The sequence below is a fragment of the Anguilla anguilla genome, chromosome 10 (genome assembly GCF_013347855.1).
Source record: "Anguilla anguilla isolate fAngAng1 chromosome 10, fAngAng1.pri, whole genome shotgun sequence".
Classification (NCBI taxonomy): Eukaryota; Metazoa; Chordata; class Actinopteri; order Anguilliformes; family Anguillidae; genus Anguilla; species Anguilla anguilla.
In genome coordinates, this window is record NC_049210.1 from 34,708,786 (window position 1) to 34,724,431 (window position 15,646).

The following is a 15,646-nucleotide window of genomic DNA, read 5'->3' on the forward strand; positions in this document are numbered from 1 at the left end:
CGATCAAAGACGCTGATTGGTTTGTCCTATTACCGCCAAATATCTGTAGTCTAACGGTGATTCTGGCTGTCTGAACCTGAAACGGGTTTCAGGGAAATTCGTGGAACTATTAAAGAAAACAGAACACTATACATTTATTTAATAAAAAGTAAGACTGCTAAAATTAACAATGCTGATGACCTTCGCAGTCGAACAGTTAGAACCTGAGCGTCAGCGAACTGGGACCGTTCACTCTGTTGAAAATTCAGGAGGCGGCTCAAGAGACAATAGATTGGGTGAGTAGGCTAACAGTTAAATTAAGTTATTACCCATGTACCTAGTTAACTAGCTATATAGGTTAAAGTAAATACTGACATTTACTGCAGCTAGATAATTAAAACGCAAGTTCTTCAAATAGACAAGATTAGAGAAACGTTTTTGAAGATTTTTCTAAAAGTAACCATGTTTTCTTATACTAGTAGAAATAGCTAACTGACCTAGGTATAATGTTAGGAAGTTGGTTGCTAAGTTCGAGGGTGGCTGGCGGCTAAGGTTAGCTACTTTGTGAACATATTCACTTTAAGCACAATTAAAATTTAAATGCACATTCTTGCCTTGATTATGCACTCCATAGTTATGGAGTAACTGAACTACGCTGCGCTAGCTAGATAATTTAGCTCATAGTGAGTAAAAAACATTCTTCACAGGCAGTTTATTTTGTTGAAACCGGAGACTGGAGTGACGTTAACATTCGCCAGCTTGCTAACGTAACTTAAATTCACACCAATTCAGCTAATAAATCCGATAACAAGCGTTGTCAGTCCGCGTAATTTGCGGCAAATTTGCAGCAAAGAAATTAGTTCACTATAAGATGTTGGCACAGGTTTGTCGATGCTTGCCATTAGTGGTAAACTTTAGGCAAAATTCTGGCAACAATGGAAAATTTTCCATTAGCAGCAGACATGTTCACCAGTAAGCTACAGAGGCAAACAACTAGTGTGTCGCAAAAACAGGACAGCTAATTTACTAGTTTGCAAAGAAGCACCTAAGAGCCTGCTGAGTTCTGGAGACAGGTCTTGTGGACAGGACAGATGAAACCAGGGGTCACTGAATTGTTTGATGAGCATGAAAATGATGTGAATTATATGCTATGGCCTTCACAGTCGCCAGACCTAATTGAACACTTACGGGAGATTTTGGACGGACATGTTAGACTACGCTCTCCACCACCACCATCAAAACACCAAATGAGGGAATAGGCCTATATTTTGGAGGAAATGGTGTTCCATCTCTCCAGGAGAGTACCAAAGACTTGTAGAATCTGTGCCAAGGTGCATTGACGCTGTTCTGGTGGCTCGTGGTGGCCCAACACCTTACTAAGACACTTTATATGGGGTTTTTCCTTTTAAGGGAGAGAGAGAGAGAGATGGGGTTGTCAGATTGAACTGTGATGCAGAGATCATTTTCACCTGTATCAGAGGCCAGTTTTCTTCACATTCTGAGTTTTTACTGACAGATTGTTTAGCGGCATATTAACCTGTCATTCGTGAATCCCCTTCCTGCTGAAGTAACATCTCATGAAGCCCTCCTGCTCTTGTGTCATTTGTGGCATAATGTAGCTGCATAGCATAGGAATTGGGTTTATAGATACTGTACATACTGTACATACTGTATGGTTACAAGTTCAGAAGTGCAGTTGTCTCGAGCGTGGTACTTAACCAGAATCGCTTGTATATTGGTATGCAAAAATGCAATCTGTAAATGACTCCCAATGGAGGCCTATACTAAGAAAATAAATGAATAAGCAATCAAGCAAGCTGTGAAATAAATCTTATTGTAGTTTAAACTTTAAACAATGGGTTAAATTTAACTGCCTTGCTGTGAGTTCAAACAGAGTGTATACTGTAGTTAATAATGAAGCCAATGAAATTTTAAATGAAATGCTTCACTTTATAGTCCCTTTGGATTTTTGGTTCGCTCATGAGATTCTGAAGTAAAGGGTCAGTAGGCCCCCCAAAAAGAGAATCAGAGTAACTGGTGGAACTTTCCTGTATTGCTAAAAACCCAAATCCTTATTCACTCCTTATGCTTCTACTGGACATATGTAGCCTATTCTGCCAAGAGAAGTTCTGTACATCACATATTGGGCTTAAGCTCATTTCAGGTCTGTCAGTTGAAGACATTCATGGAAATTCATTAAGAAACTAAATTCTGATTCAGCCTGAATCAGAGTAAATACATTACATTTAATACAGTACATTTAAATTTTTTAACAAAATGTCTTTATTTTACACAAGGAAGAACCAGACAAAGTCCAAATCATTCATAACATGTGTTAATCCAAGAAGTCTAGGAACATTACCCACTAAAAAAACTGACATTAAAAACAATGCCTTAAATGTTAAAAACAAGAGTGAGAAACTGGACCAACAAAAAATGTGATGAAATAAATTCTATCAAACAAGTAATATTGCACTTCGTTTCTAAAAGATGTCAGATCCCCTCTCCCCGGTATTAAGCATTCTGGTTCCTGACAATGGAACTCAGGAAATGAGCTTTAACAATACTTGACTATGACGGAAGCCCATGGTAAGGACTATGGACACGACCGGTGCGAAACATAAGATTTCTTTCTGAAAAGCATAATTTATTTTCAGTTTTTCCATTAAAAAAGCTCTTTCCACAGCCAGTAAAAACCATTATCTGTGACCACAAACACGGAGACGTGGAAAGGGTCACTTCATCTTGGAATTGCTTTCAATTCCAGTTGTCACTGCCCTTCTCTATAGAGATGTATGTTAAAGAAAAACAACCATTGTTCCCGAAGTTTAAGTGAAACACCAAAAGAACGTGGGGGAGTGGGGGTTCCAACTGGGAAAACAAACACAAAATGCCCAAGGTTATCAAATATCCCAGTCACTCAAATGAAATTTTCATACAACAAAACCAAGTGAAACACCGATTCAGGAATCACCATTTCAAAACTTGCTTTGAAAGAGTTAGTTTTCCCTTTTTGTCCCAGTGGGAAAGAAAAAAACATACAGACCTCATAAACAATCAGCACAATGTAAAATGAAGCACGGCTCTCGAACACATTAAGCACTCCTTCAAGAATCAGATTTAAGTCCGTTCTTTGTCAAGGCCACTAAGATAAGATCACTTTTACAAAAAAATCATAAATCCATTGGTTATGTTGATAAAGTGTTCTCATAATTTCTTGCTGGTTCAACACACATGCGCACGCATAATCGCGCAAAAAATAGCACAAAGCTACTGTAAACTTTTATAATACTATTCGCATTCTTAACAGATGAAAGCATTTATTTTTCAATACTGCTTAATTAATGAGAACATATCATCAGGGAAACCTATGTGATGACCAAACGTTTGCCAGTCCTTCACCTTAAAGAAGTTACCTTTTTTTTTATTTATTTATTTTTTTATTAAAAGTGCTCTTTAGTTAAGGCTCAGCTGAAACCACGGTCTTGCTAGTCTTCTATCACTAAATGAGTTTGAAAACCAATGTATTACTCATTTAAACATGCAACTACTTGTTCTGACCAGTTTGGACCGTGGCTCGACTGCATTCTGCTTTTCTGCCAGGTCACTCTGTGCCTCTCTTGGCTGCTGTGACACTCTGTTCTCTCACTTTTTTTTCCTCTTATATTTATCTTTTTTCTTTTTTGGCTTCACTGGACGGGAAACGTTGGTCGATTCTGCAGGAACAGCAGGACAAAAAGGGAATGTCATTCGTCTTTGAATGCTACCTTGCATCTCTGTGTGTTTTCCCCACCCCCCCCCACCCCCCCGCGCCCCATGCCTGGCGTCCCACAACCCACTCCCCCCGGCTCCCCACCTCCCTTGAAATTTTGTTTGGTGGTTTGTTTTTTTCCTTGTATTCCTTCTTACATTCGCCATTTCAAATAGTGCGACCAAAATGAAACGTAGCATGTTTGGCAAAGTGAGAAGGTCTCCTGAGTATTGAGTGCTTTTAGGCAGTGTGTACGCGACACAGCGCTGTTCTGTGATGTCAGCAGAAAGGCAACAGACGTTCCGCGGCCAACGCTGGGCGCGCGCTGCCGTTCTTTGCCACCGTGCCCCACGTCTGTCCGCAGGAGGGTGTGCGTGGCGGGGTTTGGGAGGGGGGCAGTCTCTGAGCCCGGACGCATGCAAGCGTTGAGTGCTCCACACCTGTTGCTGTTCTATCTACTAAAAGAGGCTTCACAGCGGGGAAAAAGTAAAGAAAAAAATAAAAATATAGGCGCGAAGGCATTCTATGTTTGGAACACGAAAAATTAGTTAATCAAAGTGATACCATAAGGAAGTAAGGGGAAGCCACCCTTTGATCCAAGCTTATGAAGCCACGTAGAGAGAGCTTGAGTGAAGTCCAGACTATTTGTCATTTAAGGAAAGTTACAAAAAAAAATCTGAACAGCCAGTCAGTGCATTGTTTTTTTTTTTTTTTTTTTGTCTTATTCAGTTTTTCTTCTTAAAGTTCTCCTTTGCATTGTTCATAGTTGTGCGGACAAGGAGTTAGCTAGGAGTTAAAGCCTGCAGTCACTTAGTCCAGCATATACGAGTGGCAAAAATGATAATTAGTGTTTTTTTTTTTTTTTAAATGGAACCACATAACAAAAGCAAAGAATAATATGTGCAAAATTCCAAATGAGGCAGGAGGCGTGTAGTCTTTGCTCCGTAGTCGACTGTTGCTGAGCACTACAGATGTTTGTTTCTGTTTTTCTTTAATTTTTCCTTTATTCGGCACAGTTCTCGATGCGATAGCTCTACTGGGTTAGAGTCATGTAAATGCCAAGGTCACGGAGGAAACCAGGAAAAAATTATAATAAAAAACACTCAACAGGCAGAAGTCTGGTGTGTTTGTATGCGTCTGACCCAAGGTGGACAGGAAGTGACCTGTCGGACACTTCCTGCACATCTCTGGGCAAGGACCGCGTCCACTTAGGATATTTGTTTTTTTTCCTCTCAACGTTGGCAGCAAGTTGAGGATGCCATCAAGGGGGAAAAAAAAACGAACTGACAAGAGGACCGCCTACACTGGGCGGGTGTTGGGCGTGCCCTTCAGCGTGATGGACAGGTGTCAGGCCTCCTTTCCTCGGTTCCGCTGACCTGATCCGGATTTGGATCGATCTGGCAACGGAAGAAGCAAAAAAACAGGTCACAACACTTGGCAGATTTACATCTTAATTGAAAACTGATGAACTATAAGCAGCAAGTGGCTACCATTAATATAAAACTATATAGTACAACTATGCAGAGTTGGAGCTTTTTGAAATGTTCTGATCTGAACCATAGTGGTTTTACTGTATACCTGTAGGGTTTTTTTATGGGGGCTGGGGTGAATCTAATAAATCTAAACTAGTGTGACCTCAGTGAAAGTAATCCAATATTCCAAATGCCAAAAGTCTGCTCCAATGATAGGAAGTACCTCGGAGTAGAGTGGAGGGGGCTGGAAACGGAACTCTTGTATGTAAGCGAACAGTGTGCCCTCAAATTCGTCCCTAGCGGCAGCCAGGTCCTGGCCATTCCGCCTGTGCTCTTCCGTGACGATTTCTGCATAGCTCGGTGGTGCTGCGAATCAAGAGAGAGAGACACGTTAGCAAGGCCACGGTCACTGCCTCCAAGCTGGAGAACAAAACAATTTCATGCAAACCCTTAGTGCAACGCAGAGATTGCTCCCACACTTAGACGCTCTGTCTCCGATATGCAGAGACACACAAAAGACTCCAAGTGGAGAAGCCCAAAGGAATGATGACCCAGCCTACCTTCAGGTCTCTCCGGCAGGGCCATGCTAAGCCAGTTCATGGTCATGCTGCACTGGCTGCTGACGGAGGACGTGCGGCTTCCAAAGGGGTGGAGGGGGATGGTGCCGATGACCAACGGCAGGTTGAGGGACAGGTTCACCGCTCCAGGAATGTCCACATACACCTGCGGGGCCAAATACAACAGACGCAATTTAGAACCCTTCTCTCGCAAATCCGGCCTCCACCCCACCACCCTCAAGAAAATGTCCATAGGATGCTCATAGTAAAGTTGCACACTAAGCTTGACTTTTCCAAACAATGTGCTGGAATGTAAGTTACTGCTGATAAATGTTATGCAAGCTGGGTGTGTTAGTTAATCAGGTAAGTGGGTCATTAGCCTTTATATGACCTATATTTCAGCAGATATATTAAGCTGACCTAATTGCCACTGCCTGATGGATACCTCGGATTATCCGTCAGTTTGCCACCTGTTACAGATGTTTGAAAAAAGCTACCCAGCAAGCCATGAGTCTTAACGACAGAAAAACTGGCACCTACAATTACATGACTCAATAGTTCCACAATTCAATTGAATTTCATATATTCTCAATGGTATTGTGCATTCAGTCAGGATAATTGTGGATCAGGTTTCCGTAGTTCCTTTGAAAGCACGGGACCCTTTTTGTACTAGAATGTATGAGAGAGAAAGAGAGAGAGAGAGAGAGAGAGAGAGGCAGGCAGGCCAATGGCATCTGTATTCACTTCGCTCTACACCTTAGTACTTCAGGCCTGGATTACAATGCTGTGGATGTGAAGCTAGCATAATCATGGATACCGGTATTTACTGAACCATAGCTAAATAAGTGTGTTAGTACCAGTGGTGACAGAGAGAGTGTTTGTGTGGGGCAGCAGCAGTTCCGCTCACCATCAGAGAGTACTCCACTCGGATAATGCTGCAGTCTAGGATGGAGGGAGAGACGGGTGGGATCTTCAGCATTTTTCCGCTCCACGTCTCCGTTTTCCCGGACGACAGCGACTCCCCCCGCAAGTTGGCAACTAGCTGTTTGACCTCCTTCATTTTCCCTTTGGCGTAGAAGGTCTGTGTTTGGTAAACAGCTGCCTTTGGCACGACCATGCGGGAGGAGCAGTTCTCGATTTCAGCGAAGATCTGAATGGACTCTCCTGTAAGAGTTAACAACACACCTGGTCAGGCCTGATTACTTCATACGACACCTCCACCTGAAACCATGAAGCCTTTTATATTACACTTTCCATAGTTCCGTGTCATGTTATAAGGACCTGAACTGCGTTTTAGACAGATGTGACTAGGACAGGGCATAAAAACTTTGGAATCAATCCTTAAGAAAAGCTTTTACAGGTTCTTGTCCTCACCTGGGGTGTAACCCTTCCTTTCAATTTTGGCACTTAAGGAGATGGGGCCTGAGGTGCAGAACCAGCAACACAATGTCTTGTCTTTCGTGCCTGCCTGGGGAGACTAAAGGGAGGAGGAGCAAGTTAGCTTTGCGAGGAAAAAAAAATGCTATAAAAAAACCACAGCATTTTGCAAAAGGACAAAACATGCCCAGACAGTTCCCTGTCAACAGGCTCTCAACTTGTCCTCTGACGCTAAGCAAGGCTCTAAAATTTGGTTGTCAAAAACGGGATTTTTTAAAAAAAAAGAAAGAAAAAAAAAGAAATCCCCTCTGAAAGACAAAACTCATTAGCGTACCAACATGTGTGCCAAAAGGTAATGACCGCTTACAAATCTGTGAAATCAAAAAGAAAGGCAAACCGTCCACTTAAGAGTTTTAAATCAAGATTTCTTCAGGGAATAAAAAAGGGGAAATTGTGACATCAGAACCATTTTGCCATCATGCCTTGCATTATGAAGACATGTAAATACATGAAGGATATACAGGCCCACTGATCTGCAGGGATCTATGTCTTAATGACACTGCAGTGATAAATGCTGAATTAGTGCACATAAAGAATGAAGACGGAACCCCCAGCATGCCCTAGCAGGTCATTACTATACCAGCAGTGGGAATTGTTCTATTTTGCTGGCAACATGCACATTCTCAGACTGTAATGTCATAAGAGTGTACGCTATGGCTCGGGTACAACTAATCAGATTACTGTAAATGAAAAGCAAAGGGCTGAATGAGTGCATATCATTTCCCCTGATCACGTCACTGGCTTTGGTCTATGTGCACTAGCCAGTGCTGGGCAGAGCGATGCTTCAAGAACCCTACGATAGATTGAGTTGTGTCAATCATCGACTGGTTTGAACCAATTGAGGGCCGGTGTCCTACACAGCAATGCAGCCCAATGATAGGTTACAATCTGTGAGTGACTATGAGGGCATGTTCAGTCCATGGTTGGATTCACGAAATATAGCTCGCCCATCACTGCGGCTAACTATTTTAACCAGTAACCTTGTGGAGCCCATGGCCCACGGCTGGTGGTGGAGATACTGACACTGAATTGTTGGTCCTTACCAGTAACAGAGGAGTGTTGATGTCTATGTGTTCAAAGACAGTGAATTCCTTTTTCACTTTCATGGGGAGTAGCCAGGGTCTGTGTAGTTCAGCTTTTACCCAGTACCGGACACTGCCGTGCTTGCCTTCAAAGGAGGTAGCCAGAGGTCTGAAGGCACAGGGGGAACAAAATGAGAGAACAAGAACATTACAAAAAAAAAAATTACTTGTGGATGCGATCTGTGCAAGAAATAATCTTGTTTGTTTGCAATACCAGTACATCTGATTTTCAGTATGAGCATGCAGGGATGAAAAAAAACAAATCACAAAATGGACATGATGAAAAACTAAGTCTTGGCGATTCTTTTTACAACGGGTTGATGGTAAAACTACTCACGTTTGTGGAAGCTCAAGGCTAAATGCATACTCGTGTCTTCCTGAATGGAGAGTGGTGAGACTCTCCTCCGAGTTATCCTCATCTGAAACAAAGGGGGAAAAAAAACAATATTCCAAACACATGTATACCATACCTTGAGAATTATACTTTACCATGATTCTTGAGTATAAAACACATGAGGAGAGAGAGTGAAAAAACATGTCATTTGCTCTTTGAAAAGAAGCACATCAAGGGGCACTAAAAACTAAAAAAGGACAAGGGAGATGGACAGTCCTGTTATTTGTGCAATTTAGTGAAAAAGGAAAAAAATGAAAGAGAACTGCAAATGCAGGTGAGGTTTAACAGAATTCTAGTAAATAATACACCTTAATTCTCTTTACTCTTTAACAAAGAAAACAGCTCATTCATATATTGCAATTCATTCACCACATTGCCCCACCAAATTGCACACACGTTTATTTATTCCCATTCAATAACTTTTGCATGGATATGTCTGTATGCCTTGATATATCCTTATCAGTTCACAGCCACGCCCCATGTCCAAAACATGCAAATTAAATAAGTACATTTTAAATTAATATCTTTGCACCAAGTCAGTACAATGCAATAAACAATGTCATACATATTTGTGGGTTTTACACATTGCAGCCATTCTAGAAATAAGAGCTGTAACCATTCATGGGAAAGGGTGGGGGGGACCGATTTCAGTGTTACATTTCAATTTCTCGCTCAGTTTAAAATAAAATATATCTACACAGATTTAAACTTTATCATAAACAGCACCTCGTCAAACTACAGGCCATTTTTGCCAGCTCAGCGATCCCTGGCTGCCTTAGCTGCGGCAGACTGTGGTAAACAAGTGCTGGACTGTCAATCACAAGCAGACTCTAGCAGGAGAGGACCGGCCAAAACCGGAGCGAGCAGCTTCCCTCAGCCGGTTTTTCATATGCTTGCACTGTGCTGCATTCAAGTCTGCGGCGCAACCTAACATGCTCACACACTGGGACAGCCCTCCACGGGCTAACTCGTGTATTGCAGCGTGGATAAAGAAGGTATAATTCACTTCACCCAACCATATTTTCACGTGAGAACAGTATTAAAGCCAGAAAAAAGACACCTTATTTGATCGAGAAATAAAGACCGACAAAAAAGAGTTTAATTGATTCCACCTTTATTAATAGGTTTTTCCTTACAGAAGTACGCACATAAAATGAAAAGAACGTACATTTTCGTACATGTACAGTTGTACCTACAAATAATTACAAACAAGTGTAAAAGAAGTACATTGGAACTGCCGTGCATGCAACCATCCACAAGCAAGCAATCTAACTAAATGGGTACTCCTACATCAATTGCTAAATTACTTTACATAGCGCAAATTGTGATACAAGAAAATATATATTTTTTGCTCATGCAGCACTATCTTCTAAACCATGCGTAAAGTCATAACTACCTGTTTTCCTTGGACTTAGCAAATTTCTAATACTGATAACACAAACAATGGACCATCATCAGACGGTGCAGATTAATATGAGCCTCCACCCCCCAGAATGACGATTTTCTGAAGCCAATCGACTGAAGGAACTACCCGGCAACAGGCTAACAATCCAGCCCCTGAAATTATTTAGGAGTCCGACATTAATCAAGCTTAGATGAGGGGTGCAAACTAAAAAATGAACAAAGTCTTCGAGACAACTTATCTTGCCATTTTTCTACCAATATGTTTTTGAGTGGCAAATTATATATTACGATTTTAATTGTGCTCTTCTGCAGTCTGCTCAAGAAACTTATGCATTTTCCATAATTACAAAATATTTCTAATTATCTTGTAGCAGACGTATTACCCAATTTTCTGAAAAATGCAGCGCGTATGGACTATCAGAAAGAAGTACGATTTTGGGGGAGCAATCTAACCCATCGATTTAAAAATAGAAATTTTGCAGATATTAGACAGTATCAAGTATCGATCCTAATATTTCGATTGTAGAAGAATTAAATAGTCGCAACACTTGCATGAAAATTAGCCTACTGGGCGAAATGATATCCCAAACTTTGCCTTTTTGCTATTATGTTCAGTTGACAGATCGGATGAAAAGTTGTAGGGTTTTAGGGCACTTTCTGCAATAGCATGAGGTCATAGAAAACGCACGAGCACCTAAACCAATCAGGAACCAGAACGGCAAGTCCCTCTCACCCCCCTTTCTCAGCAACCAGTTTCTGAACAGGATTGAACCGCTTTTAACAAAGGGTGGAAACTTGAGGAAATCATTTTAGCATTTTTTTTTCTAAAACACGAATTAAGGAATATTTGTAATAACAATTTTCACACATACTTGTGCATACTAATTTTCTTTGTTTGCTAATTTAGTGCTTATTTCACCATTTTAGTGCATTGCCAAATTAATACGTAGGTTGTCTAGCTGGTAATCAGCTGGTGCTTTTCTAAATGTAAGATAATGTTGGTCATTCAGCTTAATTGGGTATTTAAAAACAATTCTATAGGCGAATAATTGGCTTGTTGGTTGTAAAAAATTGTTGGTTGTGAAATTCATTCATTTTCCATTAGGCTACCCGTCATTGAAACACGTTCAAAGACTATTCTTGACCTGCTTATTGCATAGGAAGATATATATTTAGAAGAACACATTATAATCCTGATTTTATAGATCATTATTTAGAAGACATGGAAGAAGACCTATTTCATGCCTCGTTATTATCTGTAACATGTTGGATTGTGTGGACTCATCTGCAGTTATGCAGTTCCACACTGACAGACTTAGTTTTTATATAATGCAAGTGACAGCTCTAATCTCAGAATATTCATAGTTGGTTATTAAATGAAAAACATACTTAGCCGTTGTTGATAATCAAGTCGGTATACAGCGTATTCTAGTCTTTTTAGAAGTGACAAAGGCAAGCTTGCTTATTGTTTGAACTGCAAGAACAGACCAGAGCATCCTCCATCCAGCAAGCCCACTTAGCAAACTAGCTACTAGCTACAATTAAACATCCCTTGGTCACTTCTCAGAAAAATGACAGATGACAGTTGCACAAAATAAAGCCTGCTCCCTCTTACCTCTTTCATGTCCGATTAAGATGTCACTATGGTTTAAGTATTCCACCTCTTCGGTGTAATTTTGAGTGTAGGCAGTATTGGATCCAGCATTTCGTGATTCAGTCCAACGAACTTTAGCAATTCCTTTGGCGTGAATGTTGAGAGATTTCACGCGTATTTCTCCGGTGACTTCGATGATCACCCTTCCTGAGACCGAATCCCCGCTTGAGAAAACGGGGACGTTGCTGTCATTCAGACAGTCGTAGCTTACTGTGAAGCTCTTAACCTTCCCTAGCACCATGGTTGTATGAATGTATATTACAAATGACTAGTAATAAAAGTCTATGAAAATAATCTCATAAGGAAAGGAAATGTACTTTTGGTTACACTGATCAATGCCTTTGCCCTGCAAAAGCTGCAGGCAAGATCAGTGCTTTCTTAGCAAACAGTTCATTGAGATTTGGAGGATAAAATAACAGCACTGTTGCTGTTATTGCACACCTCTCGGCGCTATGGTCTCTGTTCGAAGACAAGCTACTCGCGTCTCTCAGCTCACTTTAAGGGAGGATTTTCTGAAAAACAAGCCTACAGCGCACGCGCGACAGTTTATCCGTCCTCTCTTTTTTCCGTCTTCAGTAGCAAAGGGGGAGTTCTCCGTGCAAGCTCGGGGCTACGTGCCAGTTGACGGGTGTATATGACCAGCTGATAGAGTTGTAGGGAACATGTTCATAAGTTGAACTCTATTCTTATATTTATGGTTAAGTGCTGCTGAAATATGTTCTCCACTAGCTAACAAGCGAATGATTGTCACATTTTGAATGGAGGAAAAATATCACAGCTACCATCGTAATGTTACCATAGTAATCTGGCGTCGGAAATTATCTTAAAGTTAAAATATATGTATTTTATACGGTGCCTGAAATTGGGTGGGATTTTGTTGACGTGTAACCTACAACTGAAGGGGCACAAACCCAGCTTCATCGAGTGATGTTACAACAGTAGGCTACACTATCGTTTTCAGAGTGTAGATGTAAAGTTTATAATACATTTTAAAATGTAGATCTACATCTAAGATTACTTAAGGACTCATGACCGCCGCATCATACCACAGTCAGAGACAGGAAAATGACAAGAATAAATGCATTAGTTGTCCCTTGCGCCGATGTAGACTGCATTTTTCAAAAAGGACTGCTACCTAGCTACGAAATTTGCGCTGCAGAAAATGTTCACTGCGCTCGAAACGCCATCTTGTGGATGATTTATATATTGAAACAAAGAGCGTGCCAGACGTCTTCACGTTGCCAGTTGCACGCTTCTCGTTGAAACGAGCGCATTTAAAGGCTACATTTCTTTGTATGTGGCGGGGGTAATACAACTTCTGCGTATTGTTTTAAAGCCAAGGCTGCAACCTCAAATACGTATACAAGCATTACGTTTAAAGATAGTTTTTCCAACTTTACTCAATTGATACTTTTAAAATAATGAAAGTATCATTTGAGTACAGCTGGAAAAGTACTCAGTACTCATTCTTTAATACAAAATAATTTTAAAAAATAATGACATTCTAATGCATTGGTAACTTGCCAAATGAAATAAACAAAATTGTAAGGAACTCCATAATGAAGTGATTTTATTTAAGGGTGTTATTTTTATACATTTGGTTTCACCATTAAAAAATAAAATAAATAAAAATTACAGCACTTAAGATGGTAAATGGACTGCATTTATATAGCTCTTATATATATATGCCGTAATCCTTCGCTTCAACTTTTCAGCTTTCGATCGATAACGCTAATAAATTGAACATAAACTTTTGTTTTCAGGTAACATTAGTTAACGCGTTAGCTCTCTGTATCGCGTGACAGTGGAGTGCAGCGAAAGGGAGTGATTGAAGGCTAATATTAACCAATTTAAAATCAGCATTAAGGGTAAGGATGTCAAGCTCACGACTGGCTAGAAGGGTCACCGTCAGCTCACAAGGCACATACTGAGTGTACTAACTAGCGAATGTACAGAGAAAGAGACGTTCGACTAGAAAAAGAAAAAAGGTCGCACCAGCACAATTATTTGCACTGGCACAGATGCTCCCAATTATATTTCGAGGTCGCACAGATTAAATTTCGGTCGCATATGCGACCAAAATGGTCGCAATTTCGAGCCCTGTTTGAGACATTGACAAAAATGTTAAACTATTAGAATTAAAATGAGAGAATGTATCTAAGTGTGTCTGTCTGGTGTTTATTTGTTTTAGAGAGGCACCATATGTTTCAGATGCAGACCTAATTTTACTTAGTGTTACAATAAATAATTTTAAATCGTCCCGCTGAGATAGTCATTTGTTTTGTTCATGGAAATTCAGTTAAAGGTTGTGGAGAAGTCATGGAAAAGTCATTGAAAATCATTGGTGAAAAAGTGTATGAACCCTGACTTCTGAATGAATTCTGCCGCTGGTATCAGCAGTTATCATCAATGAAGACAAGTGAACCAGAACCTGTGGCAGCCATACATGCCCAAACCATAACACCATCACTACATTTCACAGATGAGGGATTTAGATGTTGGGCTGTTCCTTTTGGCCTCCACACTTTGCTTCATGCCATCACTCTGATTTAAATTAATCTTGGTCACACCTGTCCACAAGACCTTTTTTGGAACTTTTTTGCAGGCTCTTTGAGGTATTTCTTAGTAAACTAACCAGGCCGTCCTGTTTTTGCTGGACGCGAGTGGGTTGCACCTTGCAGTGTAGCTTTTGTAGTTCTGTTTGGGAAGTCTTCTGTGGACAGTAGTCACTGACACATCCATGCCTGCCTCCTGAAGAGTGTTTATCTGTTGGACAGGTGTTCGGAGTTTTTTTCATGATGGTAGGAATTCTTCAACTGTAGAGGTCTTCCTTAGCCTACCAGACCCTTTGTGATTTCTGAGCTCACCAGTTCTGTCTTCTTAATGATATTCCAAACAGTTGACTCAGGTAAGTTTAGCCTAACTACTTGTGAATTGTTTTATTACAAATCTAAAATTGTGGAGCACAGACCGAAATCCAGAAAAAAATGCCTTTGTCCCAAACATTATGGAGCTCACTGTGTGTGTGTGTGTGTGTGTGTTGCAGGGGGTACTACAGCTCCAGTTTGAGAGATCGCTATCTACCTCTAGCGTTCATCTGAGGTATTGCAGCATCATGGTGTAAAGAAGTTGAATTTGAGCATTGCCCCATGTTAATGAAAGTATAAAAGATGGTTTAAAATAAAAAATGTTTTATTTACATCTTCTAGAGCACTATAAAATAAAATAGAATGTAAACTTTAGTATGGTTGCATCAGCAATTGTTCAGCTGCTACCAGATGACAATTATACCTGTAGCCTCTTAAAACTTTACCTGTATAACCATACGGCCATTACAACCTAATGTGATTTTGCATAATATCAAATAGTGGCACTGTGTCACCAAACTGCAGTGCCTGTACTGTGCAGAAATGTAAGCAGAAAAAAAACAATATTAAGAGGTTTGCAGTAGGCAACTTGCTCAATGGTAGCAAGGTTGTGAAAACTTCTTGAAAATCATAACACCTGTTAGCCCCACCCACAAGAGACACAACCCCACCCCCCTGCTTCTCCCCAGTCCTAATTGTGAATGCACATCAACATTTCTAGCGTCTAGAATAATATGCCAACAATATTTAAACATAATATTCCAACGATGTAGAAAACTGTGAGGCTGGAGTTTTCAGTCAGGAAAATACACAGTGCATACCATCAGCTGAGGGATTATCTGACCTGCTTTTGAGTGAACTGTGACTTCACTCTGCTATTTTCTGTGACTGCATTGACCAGCTCAATTTCGCCTCCAGTGTGTAGACAGTTTTGCTATGAAGTCCCTTAAACGATGATGACATGTTCCAGAAGGCACACACTGATGGTACGTTAAAGGAGCAAGCGTGATGTCACAGCACTCTTTTGCAAGCTGGCCAGCTTTTAAAAA

At 40.6% G+C, this 15,646-nt stretch overlaps 1 protein-coding gene and 1 long non-coding RNA gene across 2 annotated transcripts; one reads left to right on the top strand and one right to left on the bottom strand.

Moving 5' to 3' along the window:
- Positions 1–56: 56 nt before the first annotated feature.
- On the top strand, positions 57–14,894 carry LOC118237531. The gene is made up of 3 exons (XR_004767194.1): positions 57–275; positions 14,508–14,638; positions 14,777–14,894. It is a non-coding gene; the product is annotated as an uncharacterized LOC118237531 (long non-coding RNA).
- Positions 4,430–12,214, bottom strand: LOC118237529 (arrestin domain-containing protein 3). Its single transcript, XM_035436340.1, has 8 exons — positions 11,692–12,214; positions 8,616–8,697; positions 8,240–8,387; positions 7,134–7,236; positions 6,667–6,923; positions 5,763–5,925; positions 5,426–5,568; positions 4,430–5,127 (listed from the first exon to the last, which is right to left on the bottom strand). Exons 1-8 carry the CDS (start codon positions 11,969–11,971, stop codon positions 5,059–5,061), a joined length of 1,245 nt encoding a protein of 414 aa, XP_035292231.1. The 5' UTR covers positions 11,972–12,214; the 3' UTR covers positions 4,430–5,058.
- Positions 14,895–15,646: the final 752 nt, after the last annotated feature.